Below are 16,883 nucleotides of genomic sequence, written 5' to 3'. Positions count from 1 at the left end.
TTTCCTAATTCTTAACCACTGTATTTTAGTAGGCATACATGCTTGAATTTGCAGTTTTATTCATGCATATGGATTTTCAGAAGGCTTCTAAGTTTTATAATGACTAGGCAGTGGAGCTGTGTTTTTATAACTTTTTAAAGTTAGAAAACCTTGATAATCTTCCTTAAATGAAAAACCTTCCATTTTGTTTTTAAAATTTGAAGTTAGTTTTTTGATGTGAGGCCAATTTGTCTTAATATTTCATATTACTTTCTGGTGATTTTAGGATACAGAGGAAACTCTTTTAATGAACCTTAGAGATAGCCAAGTCCTTCAACATAAAGAGAATCTTGAATGGAATTGGAATCTTATAGGGACCATTCTTAAGGTATGATAGGATACTTCTTGGTAATGGCTTGATTGTTTTCATTTTCTTATTCATTGTACTTCATCATAGTTATATGTTTAGGAATTGATAAATACATAATATAATGTATTATGTTTTTCTAGTGGCCAAATGTAAATCTAAGAAACTATAAAGATGAACAGTTGCACAGGTATGTAAGAACTGTTTTGCATTTAAAGCACTTAGATTTGAATTATATTATGCCTGATACCTACTAAAAGTAATAATTGATGTTTTAAAGATACATACGTACATTTTAATAGTTGGTATTCAGTAGATACATATATATATATTTATATATAGTTGGTATTTTACAACCAAAAAGCATCAGCTAATTCTTTTTCTGGTTATTTACATTCTGGTTTTAGTTTTGGAACAAATGAAATACTTGAGATTAAAGTTTCTCAAATCGAGGAATATCAGCCATCTACTTATCTTAGCCCTAATGTATGAGAATGACATAATAAGGACATAGTGTCTCCCTCTCAAAATGATGGCCATTTTAAATATTCCAATTCTACTTTCTTTTGCATCTGACTTTGAAGGGTTATTCATTCTTCTTCCTTTTTACACTCCTCGTAACCAACCACACCTTCCATAAAACATGCTAATGTTTATAGCATATACAGTACTTCAGGGTATTGTGCTGTTTTCTAGTACCCCATGCATTTTTACTCCTTCTAAGTTTAGACTAACCAACCACCAGTGTTGATCCCATTGGATAAGAGGGGCTTTACTTCATGTTTTTGAGAAGTTCGTATCATTGACATTATAAATGATTATATTCATCTACTCAGTGATATTTAACTTAATATCTGTATTAAGTTTTGAGAAATATATAGAACATAAGAATTACATTGGGGTAAAGAAGCATAGCACTAACTTTTCAGACTCCTTGAGAACAGGGGTGAAGTCGCATTCAACTTTGTTTCTCCAACTCCTGGATCTGGCACCTTTATGAGATTGGATTGTAGTGCTCGAAATTAAATTGAACTTAATTCCATGGAAGCTTAGAACATAATGTTGAAAATTATAACATTGAAATAGCATCCATTGCTTTATAAATTCAGTTGCTTAAATTTTACCTGGAGCTTTTATGGTTGACTTTTTGCCTAATGGTGAAAAACTGATAAAATCATAGTGTGGTAACATTTGCTTACAATTATCTAGTATAAGATTATTTTATAGAGCCATGGGACAAAGTTCTTGATAAAGTATAGTACAGAAAAAAATTTATATATTCTGGATTAAAAGAGAGTTGAAAAGAAAAAAAGAACTGATAGTAAAATAAAATGTGTGCATTTCAAAAGAAAAAAAAAAAAAAGAATGAAAATTTATATCCAGGTGGCTTCCTCATATTCTCCAACTGTATCTTCTAGCTATGTTATATCTGCAGTTTTCCTGCTAGCATCTTTCTTCTCCACTATTTCTGTCAGGCATCTCACCATAAAATTCTTATTTCACAAAGGTACTTTTTATAATGAAGGGGATTTTTTGTTGTTTTTTATGGTTGGTTTGTGTGTGGAATGTACCAAATGTGTTTATTAAATTTCTTGCCATTTAGCTCAATGGTTTAAACCCAAAACATATTCAAAACCTTATTATATCATAAGTTGTGGTTAAGATTCTAAAAGAACTATTTGGTTTATTACTTTGTTGCTGATTTTTTATTTTGATTGTAGGTTTGTACGAAGACTACTTTATTTTTACAAGCCCAGCAGTAAATTATATGCCAATCTGGATCTGGATTTTGCCAAGTCCAAGCAGCTCACAGTTGTGGGTTGCCAGTTTACAGAATTTCTTCTTGAGTCTGAAGAGGTAATAAGCACTTTGTATATTTTCCAGAGTAAATGTTTTTCACTGAATTTGCCCCCTTCCTTTTATTTCTGAATAGGCATAAGCTATATTTAGAAACATTGAGAATGAGACCAAACCTAGATTTTTATCCTGACTTAGTCACTAGCTATTTATGTGACTTTGGACAATTAATTTGCCTCTAGAAGACCTGGTTTTCTCCTTGTAAGATGGAAAATAACACCATCTCATGCAGCACGGTGTTGAGTGGGATTAAAAAGAACAGATACTCAGTGATTGATATCTGTTATTAGTAACTTCATCATTATCATTAAATTTTTTGGACTTGATTAGAGGTGATTTTTCTAATTGTAGGCACTAAGTCCTTTTCTAGCAATATCATAATGTATTTGCTTTTAGGATGGGCAAGGATACTTAGAAGACCTAGTAAAGGATATTGTTCAGTGGCTCAATGCCTCGTCTGGCATGAAACCTGAAAGAAGTCTTCAAAATAATGGTTTATTGACTACTCTTAGTCAACACTACTTTTTATTTATTGGAACACTTTCTTGCCACCCTCATGGAGTCAAAATGCTGGAAAAATGCAGTGTATTTCAATGGTGAGCATTCCTAAATTCTGTTTCAGTATATACCTAAACTATTTTTAATGTGATCAGAAAGGGCATGCTTTTTAGTCTGTGTACCTGTGTTTGGTAAGTTTTTATTAAAATGCAAAAAAATATTTAGAGTTGTCTTGATGCTCTGATGCTTTTTTTTAAATGTGATATTTATTAAGTGCCTTCTTTTAGAAATGCTTGTTTATTAGGAATTTAAAAATATTTGTTGAATTAATGAATCAATACAGTAATTTCTAGTAACCTTCATTATTTTCATCCTTATTTTAGTTTACTTAACCTTTGCTCCTTGAAAAACCAAGATCACTTGCTGAAACTGACTGTTTCGAGCTTGGACTATAGCAGAGATGGATTGGCTAGGGTCATACTTTCCAAAATCTTAACGGCAGCCACTGATGTGAGTATAATATAGGCAATAAAACTGTATATTTCATAACCAGTTAATTCAGTATTTTATAAATTTTGGCCTCATAAAACTAATTATAAATTCTAAGACTATGGGATGGAATTTTAGTTTACTTTAAAATTTTAGTTCCTCCAAAGAACTCAATACAGTACACATATTTTTATATAAAGGGAAAGAAGCAGCTAGATCGAAACAGAAGTATTTTACTTTACTTGGACTAAAAAAATATTCATATCAAGGGCTAGACCATCAATTCCAGTCTTTCTGCCCTTTTCAAGTAGCAGAACTGTCCCAAAACAAAGTCGAATAGACCGTCCATAGTGAAGTTTGGGTGGTGTTTTTTTTCTTTTTTTTTTTTTAATGTTCTTGTTTATCTTTATAGGCCTGCAGGCTGTATGCAACAAAACATTTAAGAGTATTATTGAGAGCTAATGTTGAATTCTTCAATAATTGGGGAATTGAATTACTAGTGACCCAGCTGCATGATAAAAACAAAACGATTTCTTCTGAAGCTCTTGATATTCTCGATGAAGCGTGTGAAGACAAGGTAAAGTTTCATTATTTTATAATAAAACCCTTAGACATGAATTTTTATTAAAATATTCAAATTTGATAGAAAATTATGTGAAATGATAATGTATATAATATAGTGGTTTTAGAAATAGAGAATTTACTATCTTCATGCAGTTATTAATTTGCCTAATAATTATTTCTTTTAGGCTAATCTTCATGCTCTTATTCAGATGAAGCCAGCTTTATCTCACCTTGGGGACAAGGGTTTGCTTCTCCTCCTGAGGTAAATTTTAAGAAAAATTTTCTTATAGTTATGTTTTCTGTTGTGTTCTCTCTGGCAGTGTGTATTAAAGCTGGATTCAAATCTGTAAAGGAAGCACTCTAAAGAGTTTAGCTTGTTAACTTCTGAAAGAGGCCTATTTTAGAATATTGGACATCCTTTAATACTGAAACTCTGTCTTTTCATTGTTTTTCTTAATGTTTCTTTTACATTTCCATGTGTCCTCATTCTTTTCGTGACATTTTCTTTACTGTGGTTGGATTCACATGTTTTTGCAAAGATTATGAAAATTTATTTGTATTTGAAATTACAATGAATAATAATTGACCTTTTAGTTTTAGGAAGGAGCTGTTCTTAAAGTCTTTTACCTCCTTAAACATATTTTGTTTGAGATATTTTAGCTCCTTAAACATTTTTTGTGAGACTCAATGTTAAACTATTGCCTGTTTTAATTTACAGATTTCTCTCCATTCCAAAAGGGTTTTCCTATTTGAATGAAAGGGGTTATGTAGCAAAACAATTGGAAAAGTGGCACAAGGTAACTTGCTATTGAATAAGTTTCAATTTGTATCTTTTTATCTTGGGAAATAGATTGTGAATTTAGAGGATTTAAAAAATATCGTCAGTATTTTGAAACTAAAAAAGTTAAATATTTAAACATTCATGTGAAGTCAAGTCTTAAAATTCTGTATAATTATTTGTATTCATATTTATCCATTTTTTAAACTATAGTTATTTTATAGCGAACCATTGATTTTGTGTAAATTCTGTTGAAATTTTGCTTTCAATTTAATTGATATAATCTATTGGTATCGTTTGTCAACCCTACTTACCATCATTTCTTTTATTCTTGGGTTCCTTTCGCACCCCTTTTTAGCTGAAACTAAAACAGTTTTCCTAAATGAAGATTATAAAACAGTTCTACCAAGCAGATATAATAATCTAATTAAACTTCATTTTAAGGTGTACTTTTCATAAATCTGAGAGCAAACTTCTTGCTGTTGTATATAATAGGGAAATCTAAGAAGAAGGGAGTAGTTTGAAGGTATTAACTTACTAGCTTTTCTTTAGATGGTCATCACTGTGACTTCAGTGCAATGCTTTCGTTTGAAGCGTTGTAAATTGTCAAAGCATCTTAGAAACTCATGGAATAATCAATCCTAATGTAAATGATTTTCAGATTTCCCATTATTTCAGATCGTTATTTATATTGTCTATATTGAACCATGTTTCATAAGATATTCTCATTTTTAAAAAATACTATAGCTATTGTTATAGTTACCAGAGGTGGGGTGTGGGGGGAGAGGGAATTGGATGAAGGCAGTCAAATGATACAAACTTCCAGTTATAAATAAGTACTAGGGATAACGTACAACATGATAAATATAATTAACACAGCTGTATGTTATATATGAAAGTTGTCGAGAGAGTAAATCCTAGGAGTTCTTATCACAAGGGAAAATTTTTTTTTTTATTTCTTTAATTTTGTATCTGTATGAGATGATGGATGTTCACTAAACTTATTTTGATGATCCTTTCATGATGTGTGTAAGTCATATCATTGTGCTGTACTCCTTAGACTTATACAGTACTGTCTGTCAGTTATATCTCAATAAAACTGGAAGAAAAAAGGGAAAAAAATACTATAAAGTGTACAACTGCAGGCCTGAAGTCTTTCAGTAATTGGTGAATTAGAAAACTAAAATAAAGATGTGATAGTTTTGAACTTCCCTGGTGGTCCAGTGGTTAAGAATCCGCCTGCCCATGCAGGGGACATGGGTTCGATTCCTGGTCCGTGAAGAACCCACATGCTGTGGGGCAACTAAGCCCATGCGCCACAACTACTGAGCCCGCAAGCCACAACTACTGAAGCCCGTGCGGTCTGGGGCCTGCATGCTGCAACTACTGAAGCCTGCATGCCTAGAGCCCATCCTTTGCAACAAGAGAAGCCACCGTAATGAGAAGCCCCGCACACTGCAACATAGAGTAGCCCCCACTGGCCGCAACTAGAGAAAGCCCACATGCAGCAATGAAGCCCAGTGCAGCCAAAAAAAAAAAAAGAGAGATATGATAGTTTTATTTTCTAAATAGAAGATGTTTAAACATAGTTACCATAATAAGATTGGTCACCTTATTATACAAATTATATTAGGAAATTGCTTAGCAAATCTGGTACAGCACTTTCAGATAGTAGGTACAAAATATTAACTGATATAACAAAATTATGTGTCGTGTATAAGGAAACAGAAGAAGGGTTAATGATTCTGCCTTAGGGATTAGCAAAAAAAATGTTAGGCTGAGGAGAGGATGTGATATTTGAAGCGGTCTTGAGGTGTAAATAGTCAAATAAATTGGAAGAAGGATGTTCAAGGATGAGGGGGCAGAATAATAAATCTGTATAGGTTATTGAAACTTCACAGACTTGTGAGGAAAGCCATATTCCAGTGCGGGTGGGGCTAGGATAAGTGGGGTGTGGCAAGATGAGGATGGAATGGTGAATTAGAACTAGATTGAATTAGAACTAGGCTTTTATAAGCCACATTGTGTCATACTAAGGGATTTCAATTTTGTAGGAAGTGGAGGAATCTTTACAAGTGTAAAGAATATTCATAATCAGAACTATACTTTAGAAAAAGATCACGGTGTAGTAGCAGAAGTTTGATCATCAAAGGTAAAGGAATCTAGGAATACTGAGACCAGTTTAGAAGCAAAATTGAGAAAAGCATGGACTTCAGTGGTGGTTAGGTTCAATAGTCAGGGACACATTTTCTGGACATTTTTGAAATAAGATGGACAGGATTTGTGAACTGATTGGATGTAATGTATGAGGGGTCCCACTTGACACTTAAGGTTTCTGATTTGAATGACTGAATACATAATGGCTTACCATTAAAAGATTGTGATTACAAAAGACGGTTTGCAGGAATGAGGATAATGAATTTTGAATAAGTTGAACTGGTATTGCCTGTTGTATGGCAAGTGATAGTATCCAGAAAATATTTGGAAATGTGGATCTGGAGCTCAGATGTGAGCTGAAGATAGAAGTTTGGGAGTTGTCAGTGAACAGTAGTAGTTGAAATTTGAATTGAGTGAGATCACCAAGGAAAATGTAAAGAACAAAGAAATAAAACTGGAAATTGCTCCCTAGAGAACACTCTGCTTTTTTTTTTATCTTTATGCTTTTTTTAATATATAACTTTATTTATTTATTTATTTTTAATTTTTGGCTGCGTTGGGTCTTCGTTGTTGTGCGCAGCCTTTCTCTAGTTGCAGAGAGCGGGGGCTACTCTTTGTTGCGGTGTGCGGGCTTCTCATTGTGGCGGCTTCTCTTGTTGCAGAGCCTGGGCTCTAGGCGTGCGGGCTTCAGTAGTTGTGGCACACGGGCTCAGTAGTTGTGGCTCGCGGGCTCTAGAGCGCAGGCTCAGTAGTTGTGGTGCACGGGCTTAGTTGCTCCGCAGCATGTGGGATCGTCCCAGACCGGGACTCGAACTCGTGTCAGGCGGATTCTTAACCCCTGTGCCAACAGGGAAGCCTGAACACTCTGCTTTAATGAGGGGAATAAAAGGACAGGGATACTGAGGAGAAAATTATCAGCATGGCTTCACTAAAGGATGCTTCAGGAAGGAGAGGCCAGTGGTATATATTCTTGAGAGAGGTCAGGTAAGGTGAACACTAGAAAAAAAGCCTGTTGAAGGTGACAGGTCATTGGTGAATTTTGTGAGAGCAATTTCAGTAACAAGTTATAAACAGATGCTGAATTGCAGTTAGTTAGGCAGTAAGTGTGAGATGTAAAAATAAAGACAGTATAGTCTACTTTCTCAAATTAATCAGAGAAAGGGAGAAAGGGAAGGGAACTAACTTAGTGATTGCCTACCATTAAACTTAGTGCCTTTCAAGTATTACCTCACTTAATCCTCACAGCAACCCTGTGAAATGTTTTTGTATTATTTCTATGTTGTGAATGAAAATGTGGAAGCTAAGATGAGTAAACTAATTTATCCTAGGTCACAGAGCTTGAAAATAACAGAGCAGGGGCACTTTTTGATTCCAAAGCCCATGCTCTTTCCACTATATTTGATTTCCTCCCAGTAGCTTGCAGCATGCCAAGATAAAGTTGAGACTGTCTCTTTTTCTAGGTAATAAAGCATCCAGGCCTGAATAATATTGAAAATTCACTCATTCAATTTAAAACTTTCATCCCTAGCGCAGGCTTGGTATAGACTTAGAAACCTGCAATGGAGGGAGGATATGGCTCATTTCATCACTCTTTATTATTTGTCTCCTCCCCATTTACCAGCTGCAAATTTGGAGCCTCTCCAGCTTTAGAGCAGGAGGAGGAGGAGGAGGAAGGGGTACAGGGTCATGGACAGTCTTACTCAACTGATGCAGCTGTTATCTGGGGTTGTTAGCTTTGAGTGGGGCAGATTTCAGATGTTGATTCTTTTACTCTAGGGTTATGTTTGTGAATTCCTCAAAGACCTTACTCTGGGGATCTCTCATTTGCAGTTCCCTTGACTGGATCAATGGCTCCTCTGGCTGCCTACTTACAATACCTCCTAGTAGCTAGAGGTTCACCCTCATTTGGGGTCTTCTTGCTCCTCCAGTAGGTCCTTTTGGGCAGAATCCTCAAGATGATCCACATCAGAAACTCAGTGCATTTCATAGCTATAAACCATACCCCTCAACTTTGCTAGTGTTTTCCACATGGATGCCACTGGTCAAAAGACTAACCAGGCAATACCACGTGAATGTAACTATTCCTGCATAAAGCTCAAAATACTTTCCTTAATTAGAATTTTTGTACTGAGATGTTCATGTATAGAGGAGATTATGGTAGTATAGTATATAGAGTAATATAGTGGTTGTAGTAGCAGTAGTAGAAATTTGGCATGCTGATAACATAATTAAAATCTTATATTACTTTTGCAAAGTAAAGAACCTAAAAGAAAAGCAGGAAAAGTAAGTTTTTAGAGTCTCTAAGTAGGGAGTTAAGGTAACCCACCAAATTCAAGTAGTCTAAAATGGTTTAAAATGAAAAAATGTCTCCCTGCCCCCTTTTTCTATCTTTTCTGAAGATAATGTCTGTTAATATTTTGTGTGCATTCAAAGATGTTTTGTGCATCTGTAAGTATATATTCTTCATATAAAAATACAAATGAATCCATTCACAGCTATAAATAAAATTGTATTTAATTTTTTTGTTTAGCAGTATATCTCAGAGATCTTTTCAGAGCTGTGCATTTAGAGCTATCTAATTCTCTTTAATGGCTGCATAGTAAATTATAGCAATGTACCCTAATTTTTATAATCACTCCTGTATTATGGGCATTTAGACTGTTTCCAACTTTTTAGTTTTGTAAACAGTGTTTGCTGGATATTCTTGCACGTATATCTTTGCATACTTGTGCAAGTATATCTTTTGAACAAATTTCTAAAGTATAATTGTTGAGTCAAAAAGTATGTGAATGTAAAGTTTTGATAAATACTGCCAAATTGCTTTTCAGAGTTTCTACCAATTCCTTCTAAACAATTTAAAGTGGAGATCTTTTGCAATAAAGATGGTGTGATTGACTGTCTCGGTTTAAAGAATTTAACTAGAAATTTTCCAAGTTTTAGTTGGAAATATTTTTTACATTTGACCTGATTTAAAGGGAGAGAGATTGTTTCTTACCAAAAGGTGCTAAAATGGTAGAACTCAGTTAATTTCCTTTTAAAATTTCTAGTGAATATCTTCAGGGTTTAATATTAAGAAGCTAGTTTTGGGACTTCCCTGGTGGCACAGTGGTTAAGAATCTGCCTGCCAATGCAGGGGACACGGGTTCGAGCCCTGGTCTGGGAATATCCCACATGCCGTGGAGCAACTAAGCCCGTGCGCCACATCTGCTGAGCCTGTGCTTTAGAGCCCGTGAGACACAACTGCTGAGGCTGCATGCCACAACTACCAAGGCCGCATGCCACAACTACGGAAGCCCTCGCACCTAGAGCCCCTGCTCTGCAACAAGAGAAGCCACCGCAATGAGAAGCCCGCGCACCGCAGCGAAGAGTAGCCCCCACTCGCCACAACTAGAGAAAGCCTGTGTGCAGCAACGAAGACCCAACACAGCCAAAAATAAATAAATAAATAAACAAAACAAATAAATAAAAAGCTGTTTATTTTTTTAATGGGAACAGGAATTCAATTATGACAAAAAAACTTTTTTTAGCTTACTTATATGGACCCTAAAATATTAATTGAAAATGAGGAAAAGAGTATAAGCAGAAAGCTTACAGGTATGGATGTGATAGAACATTTGCATTCATAATACCTTGTTCTATCTATTCTTTTCAAAAATTTCTTACATTTCCTGAACAGATGTTCATTTTTCTCATATTTATGCTTCCAAAGATTTGTTAGGTACCTAACATATTAGAAATTTAGTGAATGTTGTTATGATATATATAATTAAAACAATATTATCTTCTAGGAATATAATTCAAAATATGTTGACTTGATTGAGGAACAACTTAACGAAGCACTTACTACTTACCGAAAGCCAATTGATGGTGACAACTATGTTCGTCGGAGTAACCAAAGGTATAGTCCAGTTAATGGAATAATTTATTGCTAGTCCTCAAACATAAAATTTAAAACCAAATTATTATAAATCATTACTTTTTAAAGTTTTCTGAGTAGTTGGTTATTTTGTTTCTTACACTGACATAGGAAAAATCTTTTTAAAGCACAGCATTGAATGTTCAAAAATTCAGTGGCATTCATAACTTGAATACCCTGACTAATATAGCGTTCAGATCCCTCCATGTCCTTACCCTAGTGTGTCTTTCTTGTCTTAGTTCTCTTAGCATTACTCAGAGATCAACTAAACTATTATTTTTCTAGAAGAATTCTCATGCCTTTCCACCTCCGTATTTTTATTTATGCTAGTGATTATGTCTAATTCTGTTTATCTAGTACTTTATTGTAAGTCATTTTTTAAATTAGCTTATTTAAAATGAACCAATAGATATATCAATCATTTTTATTATACTAGATTACAGCGTCCTCATGTCTACCTACCTGTACACCTTTACGGACAACTGGTACACCACAAAACAGGCTGTCATTTGTTGGAAGTACAGGTAAAAACATAATTTGCTTATTTTAAATAGCTACAGTAGTAGAAAAAACTTAATATTGCTAAAGTATTATCTTTTCAGAAACGTCTCAAAAGCCTTCAGAAGGTCAGTGGCATATTTGCTTTTAAAGCCATCCATCTTGTAATTGACTTAGCATTCTTTGTTTGCAGTTCTTAGAGATATTACTGGCTTGCATGCATTTCCCTGACTTGCATACGACCATTTGCATAGCTAATTTGTTATGTAGAGTAAGTAATCCAGTGAAGGTCTGAGTTCTTTCCTTTCTAGTTCATTTGGGAAGTTCATCTCCTTAGTAAAAACATACTGAAAAAGTGAGTTTCTTCATTCCTCTTGTTGGGAAGTTAAACTGAACCTGAAACATATTCAGTTACCTTTGGTGAGCAACAAACTGAAAGTATCAGTTGCTGTTTGTTAGTGCCTCACTATTTTCATATATTTCATGTAATGTAAGGCTTAGACAAGCAGTTGTTCTTTGAGTATAGTATGCACGCCAGATTTTGGCTGGGAATATGTCTTGCTACTAGGTGTTTTCAATAAATGTAACCCTTTTCTTATTTTAGGAATGGTTATAGAAGTATTTGTGTGTGTTTCTGAACAATAGTAACCTAGCAATTTAGTTCCTTTTCATATCAGTGTTCATTTCAGGAGCAAAAGTTTTACATAACTATACTTCGCAGTTTCATGTGTTTTTATACTGTCTGTGAAGACTATTGAGGTGTGTATCTTTAATTTTTAAAAAATTCACTGAAAGTTTAAATGATTTTCTCAGTGTCATTACCTACATAGTATGATAAAGTCTAGGTGTTAATTTGTTATTTTCTATCTAAAAGAAATAATGATTGTTAATGGCTAACATTTTTCTAATACTAAGTCCCAAGTACTTTGTTACACTTACGTAATAATTCATTAAATCATTAAACTTTATGAAACAGAGTTTAGGAAATCAAGACATGGGGAGATTAAGTAACTTGCTCTAGGCCACTTAGCTAATAAGTTCTAACTCTAGTATATGAATTCAGAGCCCATGTCCTAATGCTGCTTCTTAAGAAATTCGACGTAAAATTATTTTAGGATTTTAAATATGCAGAAGTTACTAAATACAAACCTTAAATCGGTTTTAAGATACAATAAGAAAATATGTTAAAGACATACTGATAATCATAGGTATTTTTTTCCTCTCTCCAGAATATTATTACAGAACTCTGTCACAGTGTCCGTACACCAGATTTGGATAAATGGGAAGAAATTAAAAAACTGAAAGCATCTCTATGGGCCTTGGTTTGTAAATAAACACTTCTGTAAGATCTTCTTAATTTTTAGATTTTACTCATTTTCCTGTTAATATTAAATAAATAAAAATAATTTTATTTGGAACGTGTTCTTAGATTAGTATTCTAAAACAAAGATTGTTCCTGCCCATTTAAATATTATTTTATGTTGGAAAATAAATGATTAAACTATTAATTTTCTTGCTGAGACAAATGGAACTTTAATTCCTAAAGTTCCTTATGTGAGGTTTTTTTCACAGTTCTTTCTCTCTTATAGACGTGGTTAAATTTTTTGTTTTTTTGGGTAGCTTTCCAAATCTCTTGAAGGAGTTAGTCTTGTAAATATAGTTGATATGTGATTTCTTTTCTTTTAGGGAAATATTGGCTCATCAAATTGGGGTCTCAATTTGCTACAGGAAGAAAATGTGATTCCAGATATACTAAAGCTTGCAAAACAGTGTGAAGTTCTTTCCATCAGAGGGTGTGTCATTTAACTCAGAAATCTTTCTAAAGTATATATTTTTGTTCACAGATGGGTGTGAGAGAAGAGTATTTTATGATTGCAGTTTTTCGGTGCATCAAGTTAAACATCTTAAGGAACTCCTTGTTTAATATTATTGATATTTTATTCTTATCATTGTAATATTGACATTTACCTTGCAGATAAACAGTGAGAGTATAGTGTGTCCAAATAATCCGGTAGTCCATTAGCGCAGATATTCCAAATTTATTTCAGAAAAGCTAATGTATATATATTTTTTCCCTAATCACAATGTTCTTTTAGATTTTTTCCTTGTAATTAATATTTTTATTATGAAGGTTTTCATGTTATTTTTAATGGCTATTAAAGAAAACGCAAATGTACATATAGCAAACTAATATTTTATGGTTGCTTTAAGAAATCTCAGTTTGGAATTATAAACTGTCATTACTACATCTTTTACTTACAGGACCTGTGTATATGTGCTTGGGCTCATAGCCAAAACCAAACAAGGCTGTGATATTCTAAAATGTCACAACTGGGATGCTGTAAGGCACAGTCGCAAACATCTGTGGCCAGTGGTTCCAGATGATGTAGAACAACTCTGTAATGAACTCTCATCTGTTCCAAGCACCCTGAGTTTGAACTCAGAGTCAACCAGCTCTAGACATAATAGTGAAAGTGAATCTGCGCCATCAAGTGAGTATTGTGACAGGGTCATATAAAGTTAGCCGAAACTAACACTTGTGATATCGAAATTTAAATGAATTTTACATTCTTAATTTACTTTTCTCTGAGATAATTTGGCAGTAATAGCGTCTTGGAGAATGCTACCAACCTACATTGTTCTCTCCCTTTGCTTTCTAAATAGGCCTTGGAAAATCCTACTTACAGAGTTAAATAATAAGCCATGTCCCAGAAGAACCATTCCCCTTTTTTGCAATTTCTAATAAGTAAATGTTTATTCATCTACTTTCTTCATTTACCTAATTCTTTTGTTCATTTTTCAGATATAGGGTTGTTGAACTAGAATATATTTAAGAGATATTATATTCATATACTCATCTTTGAAAGAAGAGCTAAATTTTAAAATTAGTGAAACTGTTAAAAGATGGAGTATCAAAAATCAATTAAATGAAAAATGGTTTGCGGTTTTAAGCCCTGTGCTAAATGCTATACTAGGTGCAGAAAATTTAAGACACTGTTTTTTTTTTAAAGAAGATAGTGCAATATTTGTCAAGCCATATTTCACCAGATCTAAGATACCATAAATTATAATATGCACCACTGTTTAAGAAAAAAAAAAAAAATGCTGCCTATTGCAAGATGCATGCTGATTTTAGAGATTTTAAGTGTGAAAAATGTGCATCTTAGAATTGGCAAAATATGGAAATACAGTGCAGTGTGCAAGTTTAAGATTTTATTTTGCCTTCTTTCAGAATATATTTGAAGTAATTTATAACTATTCAACAGAAAATTAAAAATAAAAATAGAATAAAATCCCAAAGATGTCATTAGGCACCTGGATTGAGTCTTTTACTAGAGGTAGGCCCTGAATTTAGATGAGTTTCTTAGTACCTAAGGCAAAGTGAGAAATAAATATAATTGGTTTAAACATGAATTTAAAATGTTGTGACTCGGTTCTTTGTAAGTGTAGTTTGCTTAAGATTGGACATTCATTTCTTATAAGATTGATTTTTCTTGCCTATTGTGATTCGAGGAATAAACCACCAGGAATCTGTACCAACTGAGTAAACATCCAGGGTCAAGTCTCCTTTTTGCCTTTAATTTTATCTTGAATATTTGGAGGTTTTGGAAACTCACTGGGATAATCAAAAGAAACTTTATGCAAGCTGTGACATAATGAGTTCTATAGTTTTTCTTTGGAAATAACAAGATCATCATAATGACAAATTTTATATTTTATTCAAGGACAAATTCTGGGTCTCAAGGAAGCTCTTTTTATGTGGCTCAGCAGTCTAACTCTTCTTATTTTTGAAAAATTTTTCCCCAGGTGACTATTAAACAAAAATTTCCTGAATTATGTCACTAATAGTTACTATGATTATTTGTCCTTTTTTATCTGCTTTTATTAATCCTTTGATCATAGGTATGTTCATAATGGAGGATGACCGGTTTGGCAGCAGCTCTACTAGTACATTTTTCCTTGATATCAATGAAGATGCAGAGCCAGCATTTTATGATCGATCTGGACCTATGAAGGATAAAAATTCATTCCCTTTCTTTGCTTCTAGTAAACTTGTGAAGAATCGTATCTTAAATTCGCTTACTTTGCCTAATAAAAAACATCGTAGTAGCAGTGATCCAAAAGGAGGGAAACTGTCATCTGAAAATAAGACAAGCAACAGGCGGATCAGAACGCTTACAGAGCCCAGTGTTGACTTCAATCATAGTGATGATTTCACACCCATATCCACAGTACAGAAAACATTACAATTAGAAACTTCATTTGTTGGGAATAAGCACATTGAAGACACTGGTAGTACTCCAAGTATTGGAGAGAATGACTTAAAATTCACCAAGAGTCTTGGTACAGAGAATCACAGAGAAAACACAAGCCGAGAGAGATTAGTTGTAGAAAGTTCAGCGAGCTCACATATGAAGATACGTAGCCAAAGTTTTAATACAGACACTACAACAAGTGGCATAAGTTCAATGAGCTCAAGTCCTTCACGAGAGACAGTAGGTGTAGATGCTACGACTGTGGACACAGACTGTGGAAGTATGAGTACTGTGGTAAGTACTAAAACTGTTAAGACAAGCCACTATTTGACGCCACAGTCTAACCATCTCTCTCTCTCTAAATCAAACTCAGTGTCCCTGGTGCCTCCAGGTTCTTCTCATACACTTCCTAGAAGAGCACAGTCCCTTAAAGCACCCTCTATTGCTACAATTAAAAGTCTAGCAGACTGTAACTTTAGTTACACAAGTTCTAGAGATGCCTTTGGCTACGCTACACTGAAAAGATTACAGCAACAAAGAATGCATCCATCCTTATCTCATTCTGAAGCTTTGGCGTCTCCAGCAAAAGATGTGCTGTTTACTGATACCATCACCATGAAAGCCAACAGCTTTGAGTCCAGGTTAACACCAAGCAGGTGAGCAAATATACATTTTAAAATCAACAATAACGTTTGTATTTTAACAGACTTAAATGTAAAGCATTAGCCAGGTTTTACATCTACGTAAACCTCAGAACTGACCTATTATAATTGTTTACTATAGTAGGCTATAAGCTCCTAGTTACCCGATATGATTTGAAATGGATTCTTGCAGCTGCGAGGGGGGAAAAGAAACTCCTTTAGGCCCTGAAAATAAACATATATGTTTTACAATGACACATAAGTCACAAGCTTTTTTTTATTTATTTCTCGCTTCTGCAAGGATCGATTTTAAAAAGAAGCATGTCGGGGGAATCAGGAGCTTAAGACCTACAATAACAAACAACCTTTTCAGGTAGGTCAATTTAAGGCTCCAAAAGTTGACTTTTTTTTTTTTTTTTTAAGATAACTGAAAATTTCAGTATAATTCTTTTCAGTTTAAGTAGCTGTGATTATTAAGTAGGAACCAAATGAACATTAAATGAATTACTTGGCCCTCAGAATTCAGCAGTAGCAGTTTGCCTGTGCTCACAGGAGCATTTGGGAGATTTCTATGCCATATCTAAAGATTAGATCAAGCTGGTCAAAGTAGTAGATTTTACCTATAAAAGATATGCAGTGTTAAATTTTATTGTTGCAAAAATTTCTATACCTTCTTTTTTTGTTGGACCAAATACTTCTAAAAACTTTCTTTAGTTTTAGATTGTACATTTTTATTTATTAAATGGATTAGTATTTGTCAAGTACTGAGACTAGTGCCTAGCACATATTAAGCACTCAATAAAAGTTAGCTGTTATCATCATCATTATCACCACTATTATTATTGATAGTTATTTCTTTCATGTAATCCATTTGGCTCTTATA

The 16,883-nt window shown here is 33.9% G+C and overlaps 1 protein-coding gene across 5 annotated transcripts in view; it reads left to right on the top strand.

The window, feature by feature from the left end:
- Positions 1–16,883, top strand: part of RICTOR (RPTOR independent companion of MTOR complex 2) — a 117,325-nt gene that overhangs the window by 82,880 nt on the left and 17,562 nt on the right. For 2 of the 5 annotated variants that reach the window (XM_068535261.1, XM_068535258.1), the window contains exons 18-32: positions 266–367; positions 490–536; positions 2,068–2,203; positions 2,600–2,799; positions 3,085–3,211; positions 3,603–3,767; positions 3,940–4,016; positions 4,473–4,551; positions 10,478–10,587; positions 11,042–11,129; positions 12,333–12,425; positions 12,790–12,896; positions 13,366–13,595; positions 15,007–16,015; positions 16,302–16,373. In XM_068535261.1, coding sequence (XP_068391362.1) covers positions 266–367; positions 490–536; positions 2,068–2,203; positions 2,600–2,799; positions 3,085–3,211; positions 3,603–3,767; positions 3,940–4,016; positions 4,473–4,551; positions 10,478–10,587; positions 11,042–11,129; positions 12,333–12,425; positions 12,790–12,896; positions 13,366–13,595; positions 15,007–16,015; positions 16,302–16,373 — 2,642 coding nt within the window. The remainder of the gene's footprint in view (positions 1–265; positions 368–489; positions 537–2,067; positions 2,204–2,599; positions 2,800–3,084; positions 3,212–3,602; positions 3,768–3,939; positions 4,017–4,472; positions 4,552–10,477; positions 10,588–11,041; positions 11,130–12,332; positions 12,426–12,789; positions 12,897–13,365; positions 13,596–15,006; positions 16,016–16,301; positions 16,374–16,883) is intronic. The other 3 variants (XM_068535262.1, XM_068535259.1, XM_068535263.1) reach the window with 2 other exon arrangements.

The sequence above is a fragment of the Eschrichtius robustus genome, chromosome 2 (assembly GCF_028021215.1).
Source record: "Eschrichtius robustus isolate mEscRob2 chromosome 2, mEscRob2.pri, whole genome shotgun sequence".
In the NCBI taxonomy this organism is placed as follows: domain Eukaryota; kingdom Metazoa; phylum Chordata; class Mammalia; order Artiodactyla; family Eschrichtiidae; genus Eschrichtius; species Eschrichtius robustus.
Note: the sequence above shows the minus strand (reverse complement) of the source record. Positions and strands in the feature narration are given on the sequence as shown.